This window comes from Salvelinus sp. IW2-2015, linkage group LG14 (assembly GCF_002910315.2).
Source record: "Salvelinus sp. IW2-2015 linkage group LG14, ASM291031v2, whole genome shotgun sequence".
Taxonomy (NCBI): Eukaryota; Metazoa; Chordata; class Actinopteri; order Salmoniformes; family Salmonidae; genus Salvelinus; species Salvelinus sp. IW2-2015.
This window is the reverse complement of record NC_036854.1, coordinates 31,545,875-31,565,673: the sequence shown is the minus strand read 5'-3', so window position 1 is coordinate 31,565,673 and position 19,799 is coordinate 31,545,875. Positions and strand designations below refer to the sequence as shown.

General features: G+C 42.0%; 1 protein-coding gene across 1 annotated transcript in view; it reads right to left on the bottom strand.

Annotated features, from left to right (window-relative positions):
• sh3kbp1 (SH3-domain kinase binding protein 1) overlaps positions 1-4,971 on the bottom strand; it is a 29,121-nt gene extending 24,150 nt beyond the window's left edge. The window contains 2 exon segments of the mRNA XM_070446798.1: positions 2,417-2,574; positions 4,669-4,971. Of these exon segments, the coding sequence (XP_070302899.1) occupies positions 2,417-2,574; positions 4,669-4,672 (162 nt within the window). The 5' untranslated portion in view covers positions 4,673-4,971.
• Between the last annotated feature and the right edge of the window lie 14,828 nt (positions 4,972-19,799).

Sequence of the window (19,799 nt, the reverse complement as noted above, 5' to 3'; positions counted from 1 at the left end):
AACAGCAAGCAATGCAGATGTAAAGTTAGTGTCCTTTTCCATTTCCCTTTTCATAAACTACACAAGACCACTAAAGACCTGATGTAATGTGTATGTGTATGTAATGTCCTACAGCCTGCAACCATACCACTGCTCTTTCCTTCCACACACATGCCTGCCACAACCACACACACACACACACACACACACACACACACACACACACACACACACACCATCACACACACACACACAACACACACACACACACACAGCACTACACACAACACACAACACACACACACACACACACAACCCACACAAATGGGGGGCTGTGTGTTCACAGTTCTTTAATGCATTTGTCACGATGCAGATCTCATAATCGCTGCACCTGCAGCTACTATAGCTCATGGAGCAACGCACACACACAACACGCAAACACACACGACACAGGTGTGGTCAGAGTATAAGTGAAGTAATGTTTCGGTCTAGAAGGAAAACCAAACTGAAATGACGAAGGGAAGAGGTCGAGATTACAATGTCAGAACAGGAAACAACCTGCTTACTGTACACGGACACACACTACACACACACACCACACACACACACACAACCACAACATCACACAATCACACACACACCACACGACACACACACACACACACACACACACACACGTTTACTAAATTCATGCGACCCGCATCTGGTGAACCCTTTCCCTGAGAGAATTTTCTCCGCAGCACTTGGACCCGGGAAGCAGTATTTTTTACATGCTTATTTTTGCAGCCCAGCACTAACACCACCAGGGCCTGTATCCAATAAAGCTGCAATATGTCACTTTTTGGTGACGCCAAACAAAATGATTACATAGAAAATGTGAGTTATTCTCATGAAAAAGCCAGTCTAAGAAGTGGTAGATAAGTTCTCTGGCGCTATTTCTATGCTTCTCGTTTTAAGTTTCATTTTTTGCGTATTTTATTTTTTAATTTTTACACCAGCTTCAAACAGCTCAAAAACAATATCCATGTAATGTTAATTCATCATGATCTAAATATCAGCACCTGCTGTTCTGAGGTGCGTTTATAGATACAGGCCCTGATTCAACTTGATATCCTCTTCTGCTCTATCAGCCAGTGTTGATGGGCCCCTAAATGTCTGGACTCCTTCACTCTCACGGGCTGTAAAAGCATTGGATTGGTGTGAGCATGACAGGAGGGTTTTCAACATATTACTCCTGTCCATTCCTTTTAAATCCACGAGGGGAGTGAGCAAGGACACTTTAGGGAGAAGTAGTAAAACCATTTGTAATTCTGTGTCTGAGAGCAATACACACACACAACACGTCACACATCTCACTCACTCCCTCACTACCACTCACTCACTCACCTCCTCAACTCACTCACTCACGTCACTTCACGTATACTCACTGATGTCAACATATCACTCACACTAACACTACAACAGGGTGCGTTTAGAGTCATTCGTACACGGGAAAAAAATTTCATTTAAAGTGGGAGTGAACACACAATATGAACTATTTGAGAAAAAGAGATCCACAGAGTATCTTTTAAAGTGTTTCACTACAGCACCAAACCACACACACACAAAGGGCACAACACAGTTGATGACGATGAGTTTTAACAGTCATTAAAACTGGATTAGAAAATAATTGCCGGCTTGCAAAATTTTTGCTTCTTTCTCTCATCCATGCTCTCTCCTATCTTTCAGCTGTCCCTAGCACATTCTGTGTGTCACTCCCAGCAAGAGACAGACAAACAGACGGCTTAAACTGTCCCACACCACCCACACACAACACACACACCAAACACTTTCACACACACACCACACTACACACATTCACACACAACACACACACACACAACACTAACCACACACCACACACCACACCACACACACACACACAACACACACACACATCACACCACCAACACACACACACACACACACCACACACACGGACACAGGGTGAGGTGTAATCTGAGTAGCAGGACATGACATTCTGTCAAAAACAGAACAGAATATTTCACTCATTATTATAGAATCAGTTTCTGGAGCAACAGTTCAGCAGAACTCGTATCTGTTCTATTCTACAGTAGATGTCTCTATCATTGACCTTTGGGGGATACAGAAACACACAACAATGTGTTCCTGTTTGCCTGTATCATTTCTACTTCCTCTACTGGGAAAGGAAGTGGATGCTTCCCCCTCCACAACACACATCACTGTGAGATACTGGTGTCAGTATGCATCTCACGGTGCAGCATCTGGTCTCCCATCCAGGACATTCACAGAACATGTTTGTATGTTCTTTACAGTTCATTAGGCCATTACAGAATATTAAGAAAGAGTCTCCTACAACACAATATAGGAACAACAACATTGATGTGTGTGTGTGTGTGTTGTCGTTGTTACTCACCCTGACAAAGTTGTCTGGGAACAGCCCCCTCCGTCCGTCTATCTCTCCTTCCCACCATCCTCCGTCATCCTTCATTACCTTGACGATGATGTCACCAACATGCAGACTCAACTCATCCTCCTGTTGAGCCTCGTAGTCAAACTCTACCACCGCCTCCACTGAACACACACACACACACACACACACACACACATATACAGACACACACACACACAGACACACACACAAAAACACACAGATACGCACAGACACAAAAATACAAAACTATTTAGACTTAGACTAAAAAGGTAATTCTGCCACTTTTCAATTATCTCAGCACCATACCAGTGTCTATATGTGAAAATGACGTGTTTCTATGATCTGTGGTTAAAAGGATAGGGTAGGATTAAAAGTAAAGAAAATTGTTATTTTCAAAACCTGCAACAAGTTTCTAGCCAGAGGGAGGGTATTTGATTGCTCCCTATGTCACCATGAATCTCAAACTGTTTCAAAATCACTTTTACATTTTTTACAACTTTTGATGATGTGATCAGGTTGAACCTTTTATATTACATATGTAGACACTGATATTGTGCTGGAGAAAATGAAAATGAGGTTTAGAAAAGTGGTTTAGTTGCCCTTCAATAGCTAACAAATAGGACACAGAACTTGAAGAATGGGTAACACAAACTTGGTTACTATTTATTGCTAAAGGCCTGAATCCTAATGTTGCTGATTTACGCAATAGTTGAGTTTAAGTGTATGCATCTCAAGTTAAGATTGCGCCCAATGAGAATACCTCTGTTTCTAAAAAGACAAATACAGAGATTGCTGTCATAGTTGTGTGGGTAGTGGTGGTAGGGAGGGGGGTGGGCGTAACTATGGGAACGGTGGAATGAGAGGGAGGACGGCTATGACTCAATCTCCCTCCTCCTCGACCCCAACCCCTAAAACACCCTTTCTCATTCTCTCTGTATCTATCTCTATCTACCTTGTGCCTCTCTGTACTGAGAGAAGATAGGAGAGCTGGAGAGGAACCAGAGGAGTGTAGCAACTAAGCCTGTAGACATAACACACTCCCACTCTGAAGTACAACACACACACACACCCAGCCCCCCTCCCCCAGCATCTGTGTACTGGATGGGTCTGCTCTGTCCTGACCTTTCTCCAACAGCTGCAGTTAGTTTAGATAAGACCAAACCACACACTCCCACACACACATATGGAAAAAATATGCCCTCTTTTTCTCACTCAAAACACACATTCTTGGTCACGGTACACACACACACACACATTCTTATACACTCACACTCTGATTGGCTGGAAGCTTGATGACACACACTGCAGCTGCATCATGAATATCACCATCACCATGGAGGTGCTGCGGAGGTGTCTGGTTACCATGGTGACCAGGACTCCAACTCAGGGAGGGACTCAGGTGATGTCAGCGCGTGTGTGTGTGCAGGGGTGGTCCATTTTTAGCTTAGTGGGCCTGTCTAACTTGTTTGGGTTTTTTTTGTGCGAAATTATACAAAAATGGACCGGTGTGGGGGCCTCAAAGAAAAAGATGGGCTGATGTTTTAGAAATGTGTGTGTGTCTGTGTGAATCTGTGAATCAGTGTATTATCAGTCACAGGTAGGGGGTGGCTAAGACATGCACTACAGGGACATAATTAACAGACAAGAGAGGGGAAGAAGAAGAGGGGGGCAGAGGAGAAGAGGGGATTGCAAGAAGAGAGGAGGAAGAGAGGAGGGGATATGGCATAGCTACACACCAGCAGTCAGTGTTACAGTAAAGAGCATGAAGCTGCGTTCTGTTCTCTTCCTGTCTTCTCCCCCCACCTCTCCCTTGGGTTTACCGGGAGGAGCATCACTACCACTCAGTAACTCTACAACTAAACATATTTACACTCAGTTAGGCTATATTCCAGCAAAGACAATGAGACGAGGAGAGAGAGAGAGGGAGAAAATAAAATTGTAAACGTGTCAACATCTGTAACTCATCAATGTCTTCTTACTCTGTCTGCTGCACACACACGCGCGCGCACGCACACACACACACACACACACACACACACACAAACACACGCCCACGCATCGCGTTATGGCCATTAGGACACGCAGCTAACAAAAATACAGCCTACATTCAACATCTCTACTGTACAGTCTCCGGATGTGTCCCGTTGTGTTTGGGTTTCTATCCGTTAAAATGTTAAATGGACGCATCACAACGGTTAGAAAAACCAAAACACATCATTGTCATCTCATCTTACCCATCTGTTCCCGTGACGCTCCGCTCCTGCTGCAAGGACTACCGTGTTTAACTGGAAAGACAGGAATCTTGTTATTTGGTGGACCGAGTACGACCCCCAGCCTCCCGCACGAGAGCTCCGTTATGAACGCGCTGCAGCGGGAGGAACGCGAGATGGAACCATATTCCTTCCGCTTTCTCCCCGGTCACACCAGAGAGCAGCCAGAAAGCGGAAAAGCGCTGATGTACAGAACGCTTTGCGCGCTCTCTCTTTCTCTCTGCCCTGCATTGAACTGCGTACCGTTTCTGTACCACAAGTATCGCGAGAAATCACGAATRTTCCCCCAAAATATTAGGTGCGTTCCAGATACACAAACTATACCAGTTCTTTACAGGCATATAATACTGATGTGGCTCCTCCTATGATAAACATACTCCAGGCATTGAACATAAAGATTGGATAACCTGCGCAGGCCTGCACAGAATTTGGTGGCGTTCCATGCTGCCTTCATTGAAGACATGTTGGGAAGATTATCACATAGTTCCTCTAGAGGCCTGATATCAATTAGATCACAGATCTCTGCAAACGTGGACGTTGTGTTTACCATTGTATAACCGACGTCAGTGTGCTAGCTTAGCATATAGCGCTGCCTCCCTGAACTTGCCTCGGACTGGGCTTTAGCCATGGTCCTCTACCTCGCCAACACACGTGACAACGTGTGAACCGTTTGAACTATACGAAAGGTAGCAATTGGATAGCTCCATCGGCAACATTTCAAGCTAGCTGTGGAGTAAGCCTACGATGCGTTCTTAACTCTGTTAAAATGGCAGGAACCCCGTTAATATGATGTAGATATGATCATTTGCACAACACGACTAGCCTACAATGTAGGTTGTCTGGAACGCAGCCATCGTGTAACATCTGGTTCATCAGCTGCTTTGTTCTCAGCCTATAACACAGACTGAGGTTTTGGTTTCTTGTTTCCACTGTAGTTTGTTACTCCAGTTGTTTTGAAAAATGAGCAGGAGTTTCTACCAACTGTATCATAAAGATGGAAAGGTTGGAGAGGGAGAGACAGAGAGAGAATGGTTACAGTTGTTTTTTTATCTCTTTGGTACTGTTTTTACAAGTATGTGGTACATTTTCATAACTCTTAGTACAACACTCCAAACTGGTCACACTTGTAATGCAGCCATTCTTTAATTAAAAACCTGTCATTGTGCATTCATTTGGATTGTAAACATCTCTCACCACACAACCATTGGTTCAAAATATAAGTACTGTATATTGTAAAATGTAATGAGAACATTGGTTTAATCACCAAAACACAACATGARATCTTTTCAATTMAGTCGTTTTAACTACCAGTTAATCCAATAGCAAACAAMGCAAGATATGRGTTTCAAATTGCCCTTAGAAATGCTGAAAGGAATAGTTTTCACATTAGGCAATAGACTTACATTACACAACAAAATTGTCAGAAAATGTATAACTTCCATAATATCTATCCAATGTGTAATCAAAGGTGTGATCAATGAAGACATCTTCTACAATCATCCATGCAAAAAATACATTTTATTTTTCAGATATAATTGCAACAGGTGTTCTGTCTGTAATCAAATGTAAGAAATTAAATGAAACAAATTCAATTAATGAAAATAAAACAATGTTTAGCACGCATTCATTTGCATCAAGCATGTTTTGAGCATTTGGCCATAAATTCTCATCACAGTGAATGTCCTCATTGTTCATGTAATGTGGGAAAAACCTTTTGGCATGCCGAATCCAAGCTTGACATTGGTCTGCATTGATGTCGTCGCATGCCTCATCCATGGCCAGAAGGAGGGTTGGCGATCGTACACCTTCCACCTCCATGCTGAAAACAATTCCTCAATAGGGTTGAGGGAAGGAAAGTATGGGTTCAGGTACAGGTAGTCCTGCGTAGCTCAGTTGGTGTAGCATGGCGCTTGCAACGCCATGGTTGTGGGTTTGATTCTCACAGGGGACCAGTAGGAAAAAGTATGCACTCACTACTATAAGTTGCTCTGGATAATAGTGTCTGCTAAACAACTTAAATGTAAATTGGGGATATTCCTGAACCACTTGTGCATGGTGGAACCTGACATTGTCCCACACAATGATGTAGGTGACCCCATCAACTAAACAGGCCTGCTCAAGTTCATTTACAAACAATCAGGTGTGCAGTGTTTTAGGATCCAAGTAATGGCCTACCACACAATCTTCAGCAATAGCTGTGTACATGGAGAGGCTTCCTCCCCCACATTGTCCAGGCACTTGGACCGTTGGCCAATGAGGTTCTGCCCACAGCGTTGAGTTTTGGCCAGGTTGAAGCCCTCTTCATCAACAAAGATATACTGGTGATGGTTCACAACAACATCAAGCACAATCACCCTCTAAAAATATATTTTGGTTAGTTATTTTTACAGTGTAGTTCCAGTATGATATTGTGAAGTAGCATGTGAATCAATAGTAACAGTAATACAGTATATAGTGCTGGACCTGAACATACTCTGCCTGCAGTTGTTTCATCCGGTCGTTGTTTCTCTCAAAAGGCACCAGGTAAATGTGTTTCAATGGCGGGTGATTGTTGATAGGCTGATGGATACCACATTGGCAAAGGTGTCATCGTTCTCCTTAATCTGGAGACCTTCTCTGGTTGCTGCTCTCTGCAGCCCTCCTCTGGTTGCTGCTCTCTGGAGATCTCCTCTGGTTGCTGCTCTCTGGAGACCTCCTCTGGTTGCTGCTCTCTGGAGATCTCCTCTGGTTGCTGCTGCTCGTGGAGGACGTTCTCTCTGGATTTGCTGGCTGTCTCGGTGGAGATTCCTTGGTTTGCTGCTTGACTCTGGAGACTCTCGTTGGGTTGTGCTTCTGCTGGGAGAGCCGTCCTCTTGGTTTGCTGCGTCTCCTGGAGATTGCCTCTGGTTGCTGCTCTCTGGAGACCTCCTCTGGTTGCTGCTCTCTGGAGACCTCCTCTTGTTGCTGCTCTCTGGAGACCTCCTCTTGTTGCTGCTCTCTGGAGACCTCCTCTGGTTGCTGCTCTCTGGAGACCTCCTCTGGTTGCTGCTCTCTGCAGCCCTCTTCTGGTTGCTGCTCTCTCTTTATTTCTTCTGCTCAAGCGCCCGCTCATTCACTGATAACGCAGACAGAGTTGGGAGTTGAGCCAGAAGCTGTGTCAGGTGTGTGTGTGTCTGTGTGTCTGTGTGTGTTGGGGGGGACAGTTAAGCCGTGTGTTTGTTGTCTCTGCTGGAGTGAGCCATACAGAATGTGCTGGGGACAGCTGAAAGATAGGAGAGAGATGGATGAGAGAAAGAGCAAAATTCAAGCCGGCATTATTTTCTAATCCAGTTTTTAATACTCTAAAATGCATAATCTGTGTGTGTGTACCTAATAACACATACATTACTATGCATATTGTTTGTCACAGGGCTGAGCTGTGCCCTAGCCTATAGATAGACTCATGAGTCTACATAGGACCACAAGACATGTTCATGCTCAAATAAACATTCCAACTTTTTAAGTCACTCCAACAAAAGATTTTGAGGTAAATGTATCTAATATTTTGTCATTTAGAAAAAGTGATGTATATAATCTACATTAGAGCTATAAACTTTTCACTATACTTTTATTTAGCTAGACAAGTCAGTTAAGAACAAATTATTATTTTGAGCAATGGCCTAGGAACAGTGGGTTAACTGCCTTGTTCAGGGGTAGAACAACATATTTTTTACCTTGTCAGCGCTGTGATTTGATCTTGCAACCTTTCGGTTACTAGTCCAACGCTCTAACCACTAGGCTACCTGCCGCCCAGTAGGGGAGCCGGCGGGGTAAAATGCCCACAGGGAAATCCAATGCAAGTCAATGTATAATATACAGTATGTACAATGTATAATATAATTTTCTAAATCATGTACAAATCATCTATAATCCTACAGAGTCTATTGACGCACCCGTGTGTCAATCTAATTAACATTAATTTTTTWAATCACCATCAAAATCTGTCTGTTCCAGCTAGAGATGTCTGTTTTTTGGCATGGGCTCAGGGCTGGCACCAGAACGAATCAGTTGGACAGGCCTTTGATTTCCATAGGCGGACATGTTTTTTCACAGGACCTCCTATGTGTGCAAACAATTTCATYTACACATTTTTTTAAATGGGTGTTATAGTAAAAAATGTAGTAAGCTGTTAGTAGCTCACGTGCCTCACCCTAATAATTGTGTCACTTTTCCCCTTTTAATTTCGCCTACTGTTCTGACTTGGTGGTGCACATGTAGCCTATAACGTGTTTTAGAGAAACATAACTATTGAATATTGTAAGCGCTTTCATTGTCTGCTTATATGCCCCGTTTATTTATCCTATGGTTCTGACTTGGTGTACAGGGAAAATACTGTACGTTAAGGCCCATGTTCTGAATTCTGTCGCTGTACATTTCAAATGTGCTGAACAAATGGTTATATTGACTACAGTATGTCCGTCATAGCTCGCTCATTAATGTCTTAATCGAAATTACGGATATCCTCTTATGCGCTCGTCGTCCACTTATGCCATAGTTTGTATATCTCAATTGTCAGTATAAACCAATTTTGTTAAAGCAAGTCAGCCATATCAGCTATGTTATTTTAAAAGGCAGTAAATGAGGCTGAATTAACTGTTTTGCTGCCAGACAAGGCTCCGCTGATAGCCAGGTGTAGCAGCGGTAAGGTATTGGGAGTGCTGTTGGGACAGCTTTATGTAGGCCCTAACAGTTTGTGGGCACCATTTGTCAGCATTATAGTGCAATGAATGTATTACATGCTAAAATCGCCACTGGTAAAGACCATAGTTAACTTGTGAGTTTCAAGTTTGGGGAAGCTTACAATATATCCTACCATTCCTACCGATATGCGTGCCAGTTATGATCATTTTTATGCGCATTTTCGTGGAACAGTTTAAATTCAATAATAACGTTTTAGTTTCTAAAAATCATTGTCACTTGGTGAATAATAAAAATCTGAAGTAAAATGATAAAAATCTAAAAGTTCAAACTCAACTAAGGCGAGAGCATCAGCCTCTGCCATATAGACACATTGATACACTGTGATCCATTGGTGGCTGAAAAAATGAGAGCATAGAACTCAGAGATAGCCTATAGGCCAGGGGTGGGTAAACTTTTGGCTCGAGGGCCACATCAGGATTTTGAAAGTAAACGGAGGGACGCATTTTTGGGGGACCAATTGTTTGTTCAAATCTATTTAAAGGGGCCTCCTGTCACGTTCCTGACCTGTTTTCTGTTAGTTTTTGTATGTGTTAGTTGGTCAGGACGTGAGTTTGGGTGGGCAGTCTATGTTTTGTGTTTCTATGTTGGTTTATGGGTACCTGATATGGTTCTCAATTAGAGGTGGTTTTCATCTCCTCTGATTGAGAATCATATTAAGGTAGGTGTTTTCACATTGTTGGTGGTGGGTGGTTGTCTCCTGTGTCTGTGTCTATGTTGCGCCACACGGGACRGTTTCGGTTTGTTTGTCCGTTCGTTCGTTTTGTGTAGTCATTTTTCCTGTTCGTGCGTTCTTCGTTACATGTAAGTTCTTACGTCCAGGTCTGTCTACATCGTTTTGTTATTTTGTTTAGTATCAAGTATAGTTCGTTTTTTGTCTTGTTTAAATAAATATAATGTCATTTAACCACGCTGCGTATTGGTCATCCGATCCATCTCGCCTCTCCTCATCCGAGGAGGAGGAAGAAGTAGAAGACCGTTACACCTCCTGAGTGTGATTTGCCAAGGCAAGAAACTCTGAGCGCAGCCCTATCCAGAAATCTGGCAGTGGCTTCTGATTGTAGTTGTCAAAAACAGATTTGTTGTAAATTTTTGGTTGAAGCAGTAAAAGGTCAGTGATGAAACATCACAACTTGGCAACTCGGGAAACAACATCTTGTCAGAGTTTTCCACTTGTATTTTCAACTTGAGGGTTGTTCAAGTGAAACTTCCCAGTCGGAACTATGAATTTCTGGCAACTCCTATATCACGTGAACGTGGCAGTATATACCTCAGTGGGCAGACCACGGAAAACCTTTGGACGTACACTACCTTTGTACGTGGACACATGTTCATCAAACATCTCATTCCAAAGTAATGGGCATTAATATGGAGTTGGTCCCCCCTTTGCTACTATAACAGCTTCCACTCTTATGGGAAGGCTTTCCACTAGATCTTGGAACATTGCTGCGGGGACTTGCTTCTATTCAGCCACAAGAGCATTAGTGAGATCAGCCACTGATATTGGGCGATTAGGCCAGGCTCACAGTCGGCATTCCAGTTCATCCCAAAGGTGTTCAATGGGGTTGAGGTCAGGGCTCTGTGCAGGCCAGTCAAGTTCTTCCACATTGATCTCAACAAACCATTTCTGTATGGACCTCACTTTGTGTATGGATTCATTGTCATTCTGAAACAGGAAAGGGCCTTCCCCAAACTGTTGCCACAGAGTTGGAAGCACAGAATTGTCTAGAATGTCATTGTATGCTGTAGCATTAAGATTTCCCTTCACTGGAACTAAGGGGCCTAGCCCGAACCATGAAAAACAGCCCCAGAGCATTATTCCTCATCCACCAAACTTTACAGTTGGCACTATGCATTGGGTCAGGTAGCGTTCTCCTGGAATCCACCAAACCCAGATTAGTCCATCGCACTGCCAGATGGTGATGCGTGATTCATCACTCCAGAGAACGCCTTTCTACCGTACCAGAGTCCAATGGCGAATGGCGGTGACCTTTACATCACTCCAGCCGGCACCAACTATAAATTGTTGATATACATAAACATATATTAAAAGCATTTAATGCGAACACTAAAATCTGTGCAACATGAAAACATGTTTCCCCATTACATTGTGTAATATATAGACGGTCCCTAACTAGCCCTAGAGTCAAACCAATTTTGCCACGGTTGCAAAAGATGCAACAACAGGTTTCTGTGCCAATGCACCACAAAACTAATAATCAAAGCATACCGACTTCGGCCACTTCAACATCATGGTTTGCGTTTTCAAAACCACAATAAATAGTCAATTTCAACAAACAGAAAATACATCCCGCCCTACCTTGTAGGCTTACCCAGTATTTGAATTACTCCCCTCTGGGCGCAGGTATAGGGCACCCCTCAGCAGGAAAAATAGAACGAGACAATCATTTGTGCCAGGTGTGATATCCCTCTTAAATAGCTCGGGCAAATGTTCCCATTGACCCCGTAAGGCCAGCAGGCTAGTCTTTTCTTCTTTTTTAAATTTTAAATTTTAAATTTTATTTTATTTATTGGTGCGTGACTGTTATTGAAAGTTGTATTGTCAATCTTGTTTTGTATTTAACGCCACTTTAAATGTGTACATGACACTGCAACAAAATTTCCCCATGGGGACAATAAAGTAAGTAAGTAAGTAAGTATCGAAGGCTTGTCTTGACAATCTCTGAATATTATTCAACTTTTGGGGGGTTTGTAACAGATGTTTCTTTACATTCATCAATTGTCTGCTGCACAGTTTGGATTGATTGATTTCATTTGTCAGTTAAAAAAATACATATATGCACTTTTTTTTTTTTTTGTACACAATAAAGTTGGGGACTTATTTCCATTGTGGTCCTTATGTTTTACATAAATACATATACAATTACATAGAAAAAGACACAGTACAGAGATACAGACACAATACATTGATACAAACACATTACATAGATCGGTACGAAAAAATTCTCAACCTCCAGATGAGTATGAGGGGAGATTTTAAGTACAATTCTTACAAGCTTGTTTGGCTGGTAGCTTATTATTATCATGTCTGCGGCTGCTGGTAAACCATGATGTGCAGCATAATCAAAGGGACACTGGACTAGCTCACATGCCAGTCTTTAGGGTGTCTATAGCTTGGTGTCATATTTTTATGCTAATATTCTAAAATCTTCATAAAAACAACATGACATTTCAGAGTTTCCTTTAGGAAACTGTGGTGTTTTTTAGGCTACTTTCCTAAAATAATAATTGTCCACCTTACGGTTCAGGTGTCAGAGATTTCCGTACTAAATGTATCAGGGCATTGCATGCATAGGGCTATAGGCTTAAGTGTCCACTGTGTGATATTAATATTTATATATATACAGTACCAGTCAAATGTTTGGACAAACCTACTCATTCAAGGGGTTTTTCTTTATTTTTACTATTTCTACATTGTAGTATAATAGTGAAGACATCAAAACTATGAAATTACACATATGAAATCATGTAGTAACCAAAAAAGTGTTAAACAAATAAAAATATATATTAGATTCTTCGAAGTAGCCACCCTTTGCCTTAACGACAGCTTTGCACACTCTTGGCATTCTCTCAACCAGCTTCATGAGGTAGTCACCTGGAATGCATTTCAATTAACAGGTGTGCCTTGTTAAAAGTTAATTTGTGGAATTTCTTTCCTTCTTAATGCGTTTGGGCCAATCAGTTGTGTTGTGACAAGATAGGGGTGGTATACAGAAGATAGCCCTATTTGGTAAAATATCAAGTTCATATTATGGCAAGAACAGCTCAAATAAGCAAAGAGAAACGACAGTCCATCATGACTTTAAGACATGAAGGTCAGTCAATTCTGAAAATGTCAAGATCTTTCAAAAGTTTCTTCAAGTGCAGTTGCAAAAACCATCAAGCACAATGATGAAACAGGCTCTCATGAGGACCACCACAGAAAAGGAAGACCCAGAGTTACCTCTGCTGTAGAAGATAAGTTCATTGGAGTCACCAGCCTCAGACATTGCAGCCCAAATAAATGCTTCATTTATGTCAACATCAACTGTTCAGAGGAGACTGCATGAATCAAGCCTTCATTGTCGAATTGCTGCAAAGAAATCACTACTAAAGGACACCAATAAGAAGAAGAGACTTTCTTCGGCCAAGAAACACGAGCAATGAACATTAGACTGGTGGAAAACTGTCCTTTGGTCTGATGAGTCCAAATTTGAGATTTTTGGTTCCAACCGCCGTGTCTTTGTGAGACACATAGATGATCTCCGCATGTGTGGTTCCCACTGTGAAGCATGTGAAGCATGGAGGAGGAGGTGTGATGGTGTGGGGGTGCTTTGCTGGTGACACTGTAAATGATTTATTTAAAATTCAAGGCGCACTTAACCAGCATGGCTACCACAGCATTTTGCAGCAATACGCCATCCCATCTGGTTTGCGCTTATTGGGACTATCATTTGTTTTTCAACAGGACAATGACCCAAAACACACCTCCAGGATGTGTGAGGGTTATTTGACCAAGGAGAGTGATGGAGTGCTGCATCTGATGACCTGGCCTCCACCATCACCTGACCGCAACCCAATTGAGATGGTTTGGGATGAGTTGGACCGCAGGGTGAAGGAAAAGCAGCCAACAAGTGCTCAGCATATGTAGGAACACCTTCAAGACTGTTGGAAAAGCATTCCAGGTGAAGCTGGTTGTGCAAAGCTGTCATCAAGGCAAAGGGTGGCTACTTTGAAGAATCTCAAATATAAAACATATTTTGATTTGTTTAACTCTTTAGAAAATAGTAAAAATAAAGAAAAACCCTTGAATGAGTAGGTGTGTCCAAACCTTTGACTAGTACTGTATATATAAATAGCCTATATAAAAGGCCTAACACCAGAGAGATAGAGAAAGAGATATGCAGGTGGCATGCTATGACACCGACATGCAATTTTTTATGTCAGAAGGCTACTGCGTCTGCTATACGGTTATAGACGTACAGTAATTGTCTGTCCAAATATTTTAATAAAGATAAGCATTATATTGTTAGATTATAGGAGTAACTCTGATAGGCCTGAAACAGACTTCCTCATCTCAAGTTCAATTGTCAGAGTCAGTGTGATTACTACCTCTGAGGGTTTAGAGATTGAGGTAGTCACCTCATACAAGTATTTGGGAGTATGGCTAGACGGTACACTGTCCTTCTCTCAGCACATATCAAACCTGCAAGCTAAAGTTAAATCTAGACTTGGTTTCCTCTATTGTAATCGCTCCTCTTTCACCCCAGCTGCCAAACTAACCCTGATTCACATGACCATCCTACCCATGCTAGATTACGCAGATGTAATTTATAGATCGGCTGGTAAGGGTGTTCTCGAGCGGCTAGATGTTCTTTACCATTCGGCTGTCAGATTTGCCACCAATGCTTCTTATAGGACACATCACTGCACTCTATACTCCTCGGTAAACTGGTCATCTCTATATACCTGTTGCAAGACCAACTGGTTGATGCTTATTTATAAAACTATTTTCTTATAGAACACTCCTCCCTATCTGAGATACCTATTGCAGCCCTCATCCTCCACATACAACACCTGTTCTGCAAGTCACATTCTGTTAAAGGTCCCCAAAGCAACACACATCCCTGGGTCGCTCCTCTTTTCAGTTCGCTGTAGCAAGCGACTGGAACAAGCTGCAAAAAACACTCAAACTGGACAGTTTTATCTCAATCTCTTCATTCACAGACTCAATCATGGACACTCTTACTGACAGTTGTGGCTGCTTTGCGTAATGTATTGTTGTCTCTACCTTCTTACCATTTGTGCTGTTGTCTGTGCCCAATAATGTTTGTACCATGTTTTGTGCTTCTACCATGTTGTTGTCATGTTGTGTTGCTACCATGTTGTTGTCATGTTGTGTTGCTACCGTGTTGTTGTCATGTTGTGTTGCTACCATGTTGTTGTCATGTTCTGTTGCTCCATGTTGTTGTCATGTTGTGCTTCTACCATGTTGTTGTCATGTTGTGCGTACCATGTTGTTTGTCATGTTGTTGCTGCTACCATGTTGTTGTCATGTTGTGATGCTTCCATGTTGTTGTCATGTTAGTTGTTGTCATGTTGTGCTGTCTACCATGATGTTGTCATGTTGTGCTTCTACCATGTTGTTGTCATGTTGTGCTGCTACCATGTTGTTGTCATGTTGTCTGCTACATGTTGTTGTCATGTTGTGCTGCTACCATGTTGTTGTCATGTTTGGCTCATGTTGTGTCATGTTGTGCTGCTACCATGTTGTTGTCATGTTGTGTTTCTACCATGTTGTTGTCATGTTATGTTGTTGTCATGTTGTGCTGCTACCATGTTGTTGTCATGTTGTGTTGCTACCATGTTGTTGTCATGTTGTGCTGCTACCATGATGTTGTCATGTTGTGCTCTACCATGTTGTTGTCATGTGTGTGCTGCTACCATGTTGTTGTCATGTTTGTGCTGCTACCATGTTTTTGTAATGTTGTGCTGCTACCATGTTGTTGTCATGTTATGTTGTTGTCATGTTGTGCTGCTACCATGTTGTTGTCATGTTGTGTTGCTACCATGTTGTTGTCATGTTGTTGCTGCTACCATGATGTTGTCATGTTGTGCTTCTACCATGTTGTTGTCATGTTGTGTTGCTACCATGTTGTTGTCATGTTGTGCTGCTACCATGTTGTTGTCATGTTGTGCTTCTACCATGTGTTTCATGTTGTCTGTCACCTGTGTGTCATGTGTTCTGACCATGTTGTTGTCATGTTGTGCTTCTACCATGCTGTGTGTGCTTGTAGTGTGTGGTGTCTCTCTTGTTGTGATGTGTGTTTTCTCCTATATTTATTTTATTTTTTATTTTTTTTATCCCAGCCCACGTCCCCGCAGGAGGCCTTTTGTCTTCTGGTAGGCCGTCATTGTAAATAAGAATTTGTTCTTAACTGACTTGCCAAGTTAAATAAAGGTTTAAAAAAAAATAGCATAGGCCTGTTTTAGCTAAAGCTTAATAATAGCCACACCATACCAAACCTTCACAAACGTTTCTAAACTGTTTTAGGGTAATATGAAAAGTAAGTCAAGCCATTGTTTATAGGGAAAATATGAGCAGAAGAGTGAAAGTAATCCAGGGAAACCCTGTGCCCAATAAAAAACACAAGCCTCCTCTATAACTTGTCTATCCTCCTCTATAACTGTGTCTAGCCTCCTATAACTGTGTCTATCCTCCCTCTATAACTGTGTCTAGCCTCCTCTATAACTGTGTCTAGCCTCCTCTATAACTGTGTCTATCCTCTTCTCATAACTGTGTCTATCCTCCTCTATAACTGTGTCTAGCCTCCTCTTAACTGTGTCTATCTCCTCTATAACTGTGTCTATCCTCCTCTATAACTGTGTCTAGCCTCCTCTATAACTGTGTCTAGCCTCCTCTATAACTGTGTCTATCCTCTTCTATACTGTGTCTATCCTCCTCTATAACTGTGTCTCCTCTCTATAACTGTGTCTATCTCCTCTATAACTGTGTCTAGCCTCCTCTATAACTGTGTCTATCTCCTCTATAACTGTGCTATCCTCTCTATAACTGTGTCTAGCCTCCTCTATAACTGTGTCTACCTCCTCTATAACTGTGTCTATCCTTCTCTATAACTGTGTCTATCCTCCTCTATAACTGTGTCTAGCCTCCTCGTATAACTGTGTCTATCCTCCTCTATAACTGTGTCTATACTCCTCTATAATTGTGTCTAGCCTCTTCTATAACTGTGTCTAGCCTCCTCTATAACTGTGTCTAGCCTCCTCTATAACTGTGTCTAGCCTCCTTATAAACTGTGTCTATCCTCCTCTATAAACTGTGTCTATACTCCTCTATAATTGTGTCTAGCCTCTTCTATAACTGTGTCTATCCTCCTCTATATTGTGTCTAGCCTCCTCTATAACTGTGTCTATCCTCCTCTATAACTGTGTCTATACTCCTCTATAATTGTGTCTAGCCTTTATACTGTCTATCCTCTCTATAACTGTGTCTATCCTCCTCTATAACTGTGTCTATCCTCCTCTATAACTGTGTCTAGCCTCCTCTATAACTGTGTCTAGCCTCCTCTATAACTGTGTCTATCCTCCTCTATAACTGTGTCTAGCCTCCTCTATAACTGTGTCTATCCTCCTCTATAACTGTGTCTATCTCCTCTATAACTGTGTCTATCCTCCTCTATAATTGTGTCTAGCCTCCTCTATAACTGTGTCTATCCTCCTCTATAACTGTGTCTATACTCCTCTATAATTGTGTCTAGCGCTCTTCTATAACTGTGTCTATCCTCCTCTATAACTGTGTCTATCTCCTCTATAACTGTGTCTGCCTCCTCTCATAACTGTGTCTATCCTCCTCTTACTGTGTCTATCCTCCTCTATAACTGTGTCTATCCTCCTCTATAACTGTGTCTATCCTCCTCTATAACTGTGTCTACTCCTCTATAACTGTGTCTATCCTCCTCTATAACTGTGTCTAAGCCTCTCTATACTGTGTCTCCTCCTCTATACTGTGTCTACACTCCTCTATTATTGTGTCTAGCCTCTCTATAACTGTGTCTATCCTCCTCTATAAATTGTGTCTAGCCTCTTTCTATAACTGTGTCTATCCTCCTCTATAACTGTGTCTATACTCCTCTTAATGTGTCTAGCCTCTTCTATAACTTGGTCTATCCTCCTCTATAACTGTGTCTAGCTCCTCTATAACTGTGTCTATCCTCTTCTATAACTTGTCTATCCTCCTCTAAACTGTGTCTATCCTCCTCTATAACTGTGTCTATCCTCTCTATAATGTGTCTATCCTCCTCTATACGTGTCTATCCTCGTCTATAACTGTGTCTATCCTCCTCTATAACTGTGTCTAGCCTCCTCTATAACTGTGTCTATCCTCCTCTATAACTGTGTCTATCCTCCTCTATAACTGTGTCCATACTCCTCTATAACTGTGTCTAGAGGTGAAGATTCACTTGAACTACTGTGTAAAGTATCTTGTTCCTTTGCTGATGACTGAGCAGGTCTGCGTCAACATCATGTCCGGTTCCTGTTACGGAGAATAATCCTGACTGTGGCCGACACCAGCAGCCGGGTTTGCTCGGTACGAAAGGCACAATGGTCTGGTTTCATAATGTCAACAGCCAGATTCAGTGAGTCCTCCTCGCCCAACCCTGGTAGGCAAAGCTGCACAATGACACGGTCACCAGTCCTCTTGCGGCCTATCAATTTGTTTCATCATTGTTCAACCTGAATCAAACTTAGTTGTTGTTCAGTGTGACTGCTCCAATATTATTTTTTTAATTGAACCTTTATTTAACTTGGCAAGTCAGTTCTTATTTAAATTCTTATTTACAAAGACGGCCTAACCTGGCCAAACCACGGACGACGTTGGCCAATTATGCGTCGCCCTATGTGACTCCCAATCACGGCCGGATGTGACACAGCCTGGATTCGACCAGGGACTGTAGTGGCACTTCTTGCACTGAGATGCAGTGCCTTAGACCCCTGTATTAACTAATTAAACTATGTGCTACCACCATATAGCCTATAGCTAATTTTGAATATGAAAAAGGAAACTAATGAAAGGCTATTTAATTGTAGCGTTTTTGCTGGAGCCAATGGTGGCATGCTCCATAACATGCTCCATAACATGCTCCATATGGCTCCATAACATGCTCCATAACATGCTCCATATGGCTCTATAACATGCTCCATACATCTCCATATGCTCTATAACATGCTCCATAACATTCTCCATATGGCTCTATAACATGCTCCATAACATTCTCCATATGGCTCTATAACATGCTCCATAACATGCTCCATAACATGCTCCATATGGCTCCATAACATGCTCCATAACATGCTCCATATGGCTCATATAACATGCTCCATAAACATGCTCCATATGGCTCTATAACATGCTCCATAACATTCTCCATATGGCTCTATAACATGCTCCATAACATTCTCCATATGGCTCTATAACATGCTCCATAACATTCTCCATATGGCTCTATAACATGCTCCATAACATTCTCCATATGGCTCTATACATGCTCCATAACATGCTCATAACATTCTCCATATGGCTCCATAACATGCTCCATAACATTCTTGATATCTCTCCATAACATGCTCCATAACATTCTCCATACGGCTCCATAACATTCTCCATATGGCTCCATAACATTCTCCATATGGCTCATAACATGCTCCATAACATTCTCGTATGGCTCCATAACATGCTCCATAACATTCTCTTGGTTTTAAATGCTCACCTAGAATAGCAAAAATTATAACATAGGCTGATGAAGATTGGCTGGTTAGCCTAATTGTTATAACTGACTTAAACAAAGGTGACCAGCACT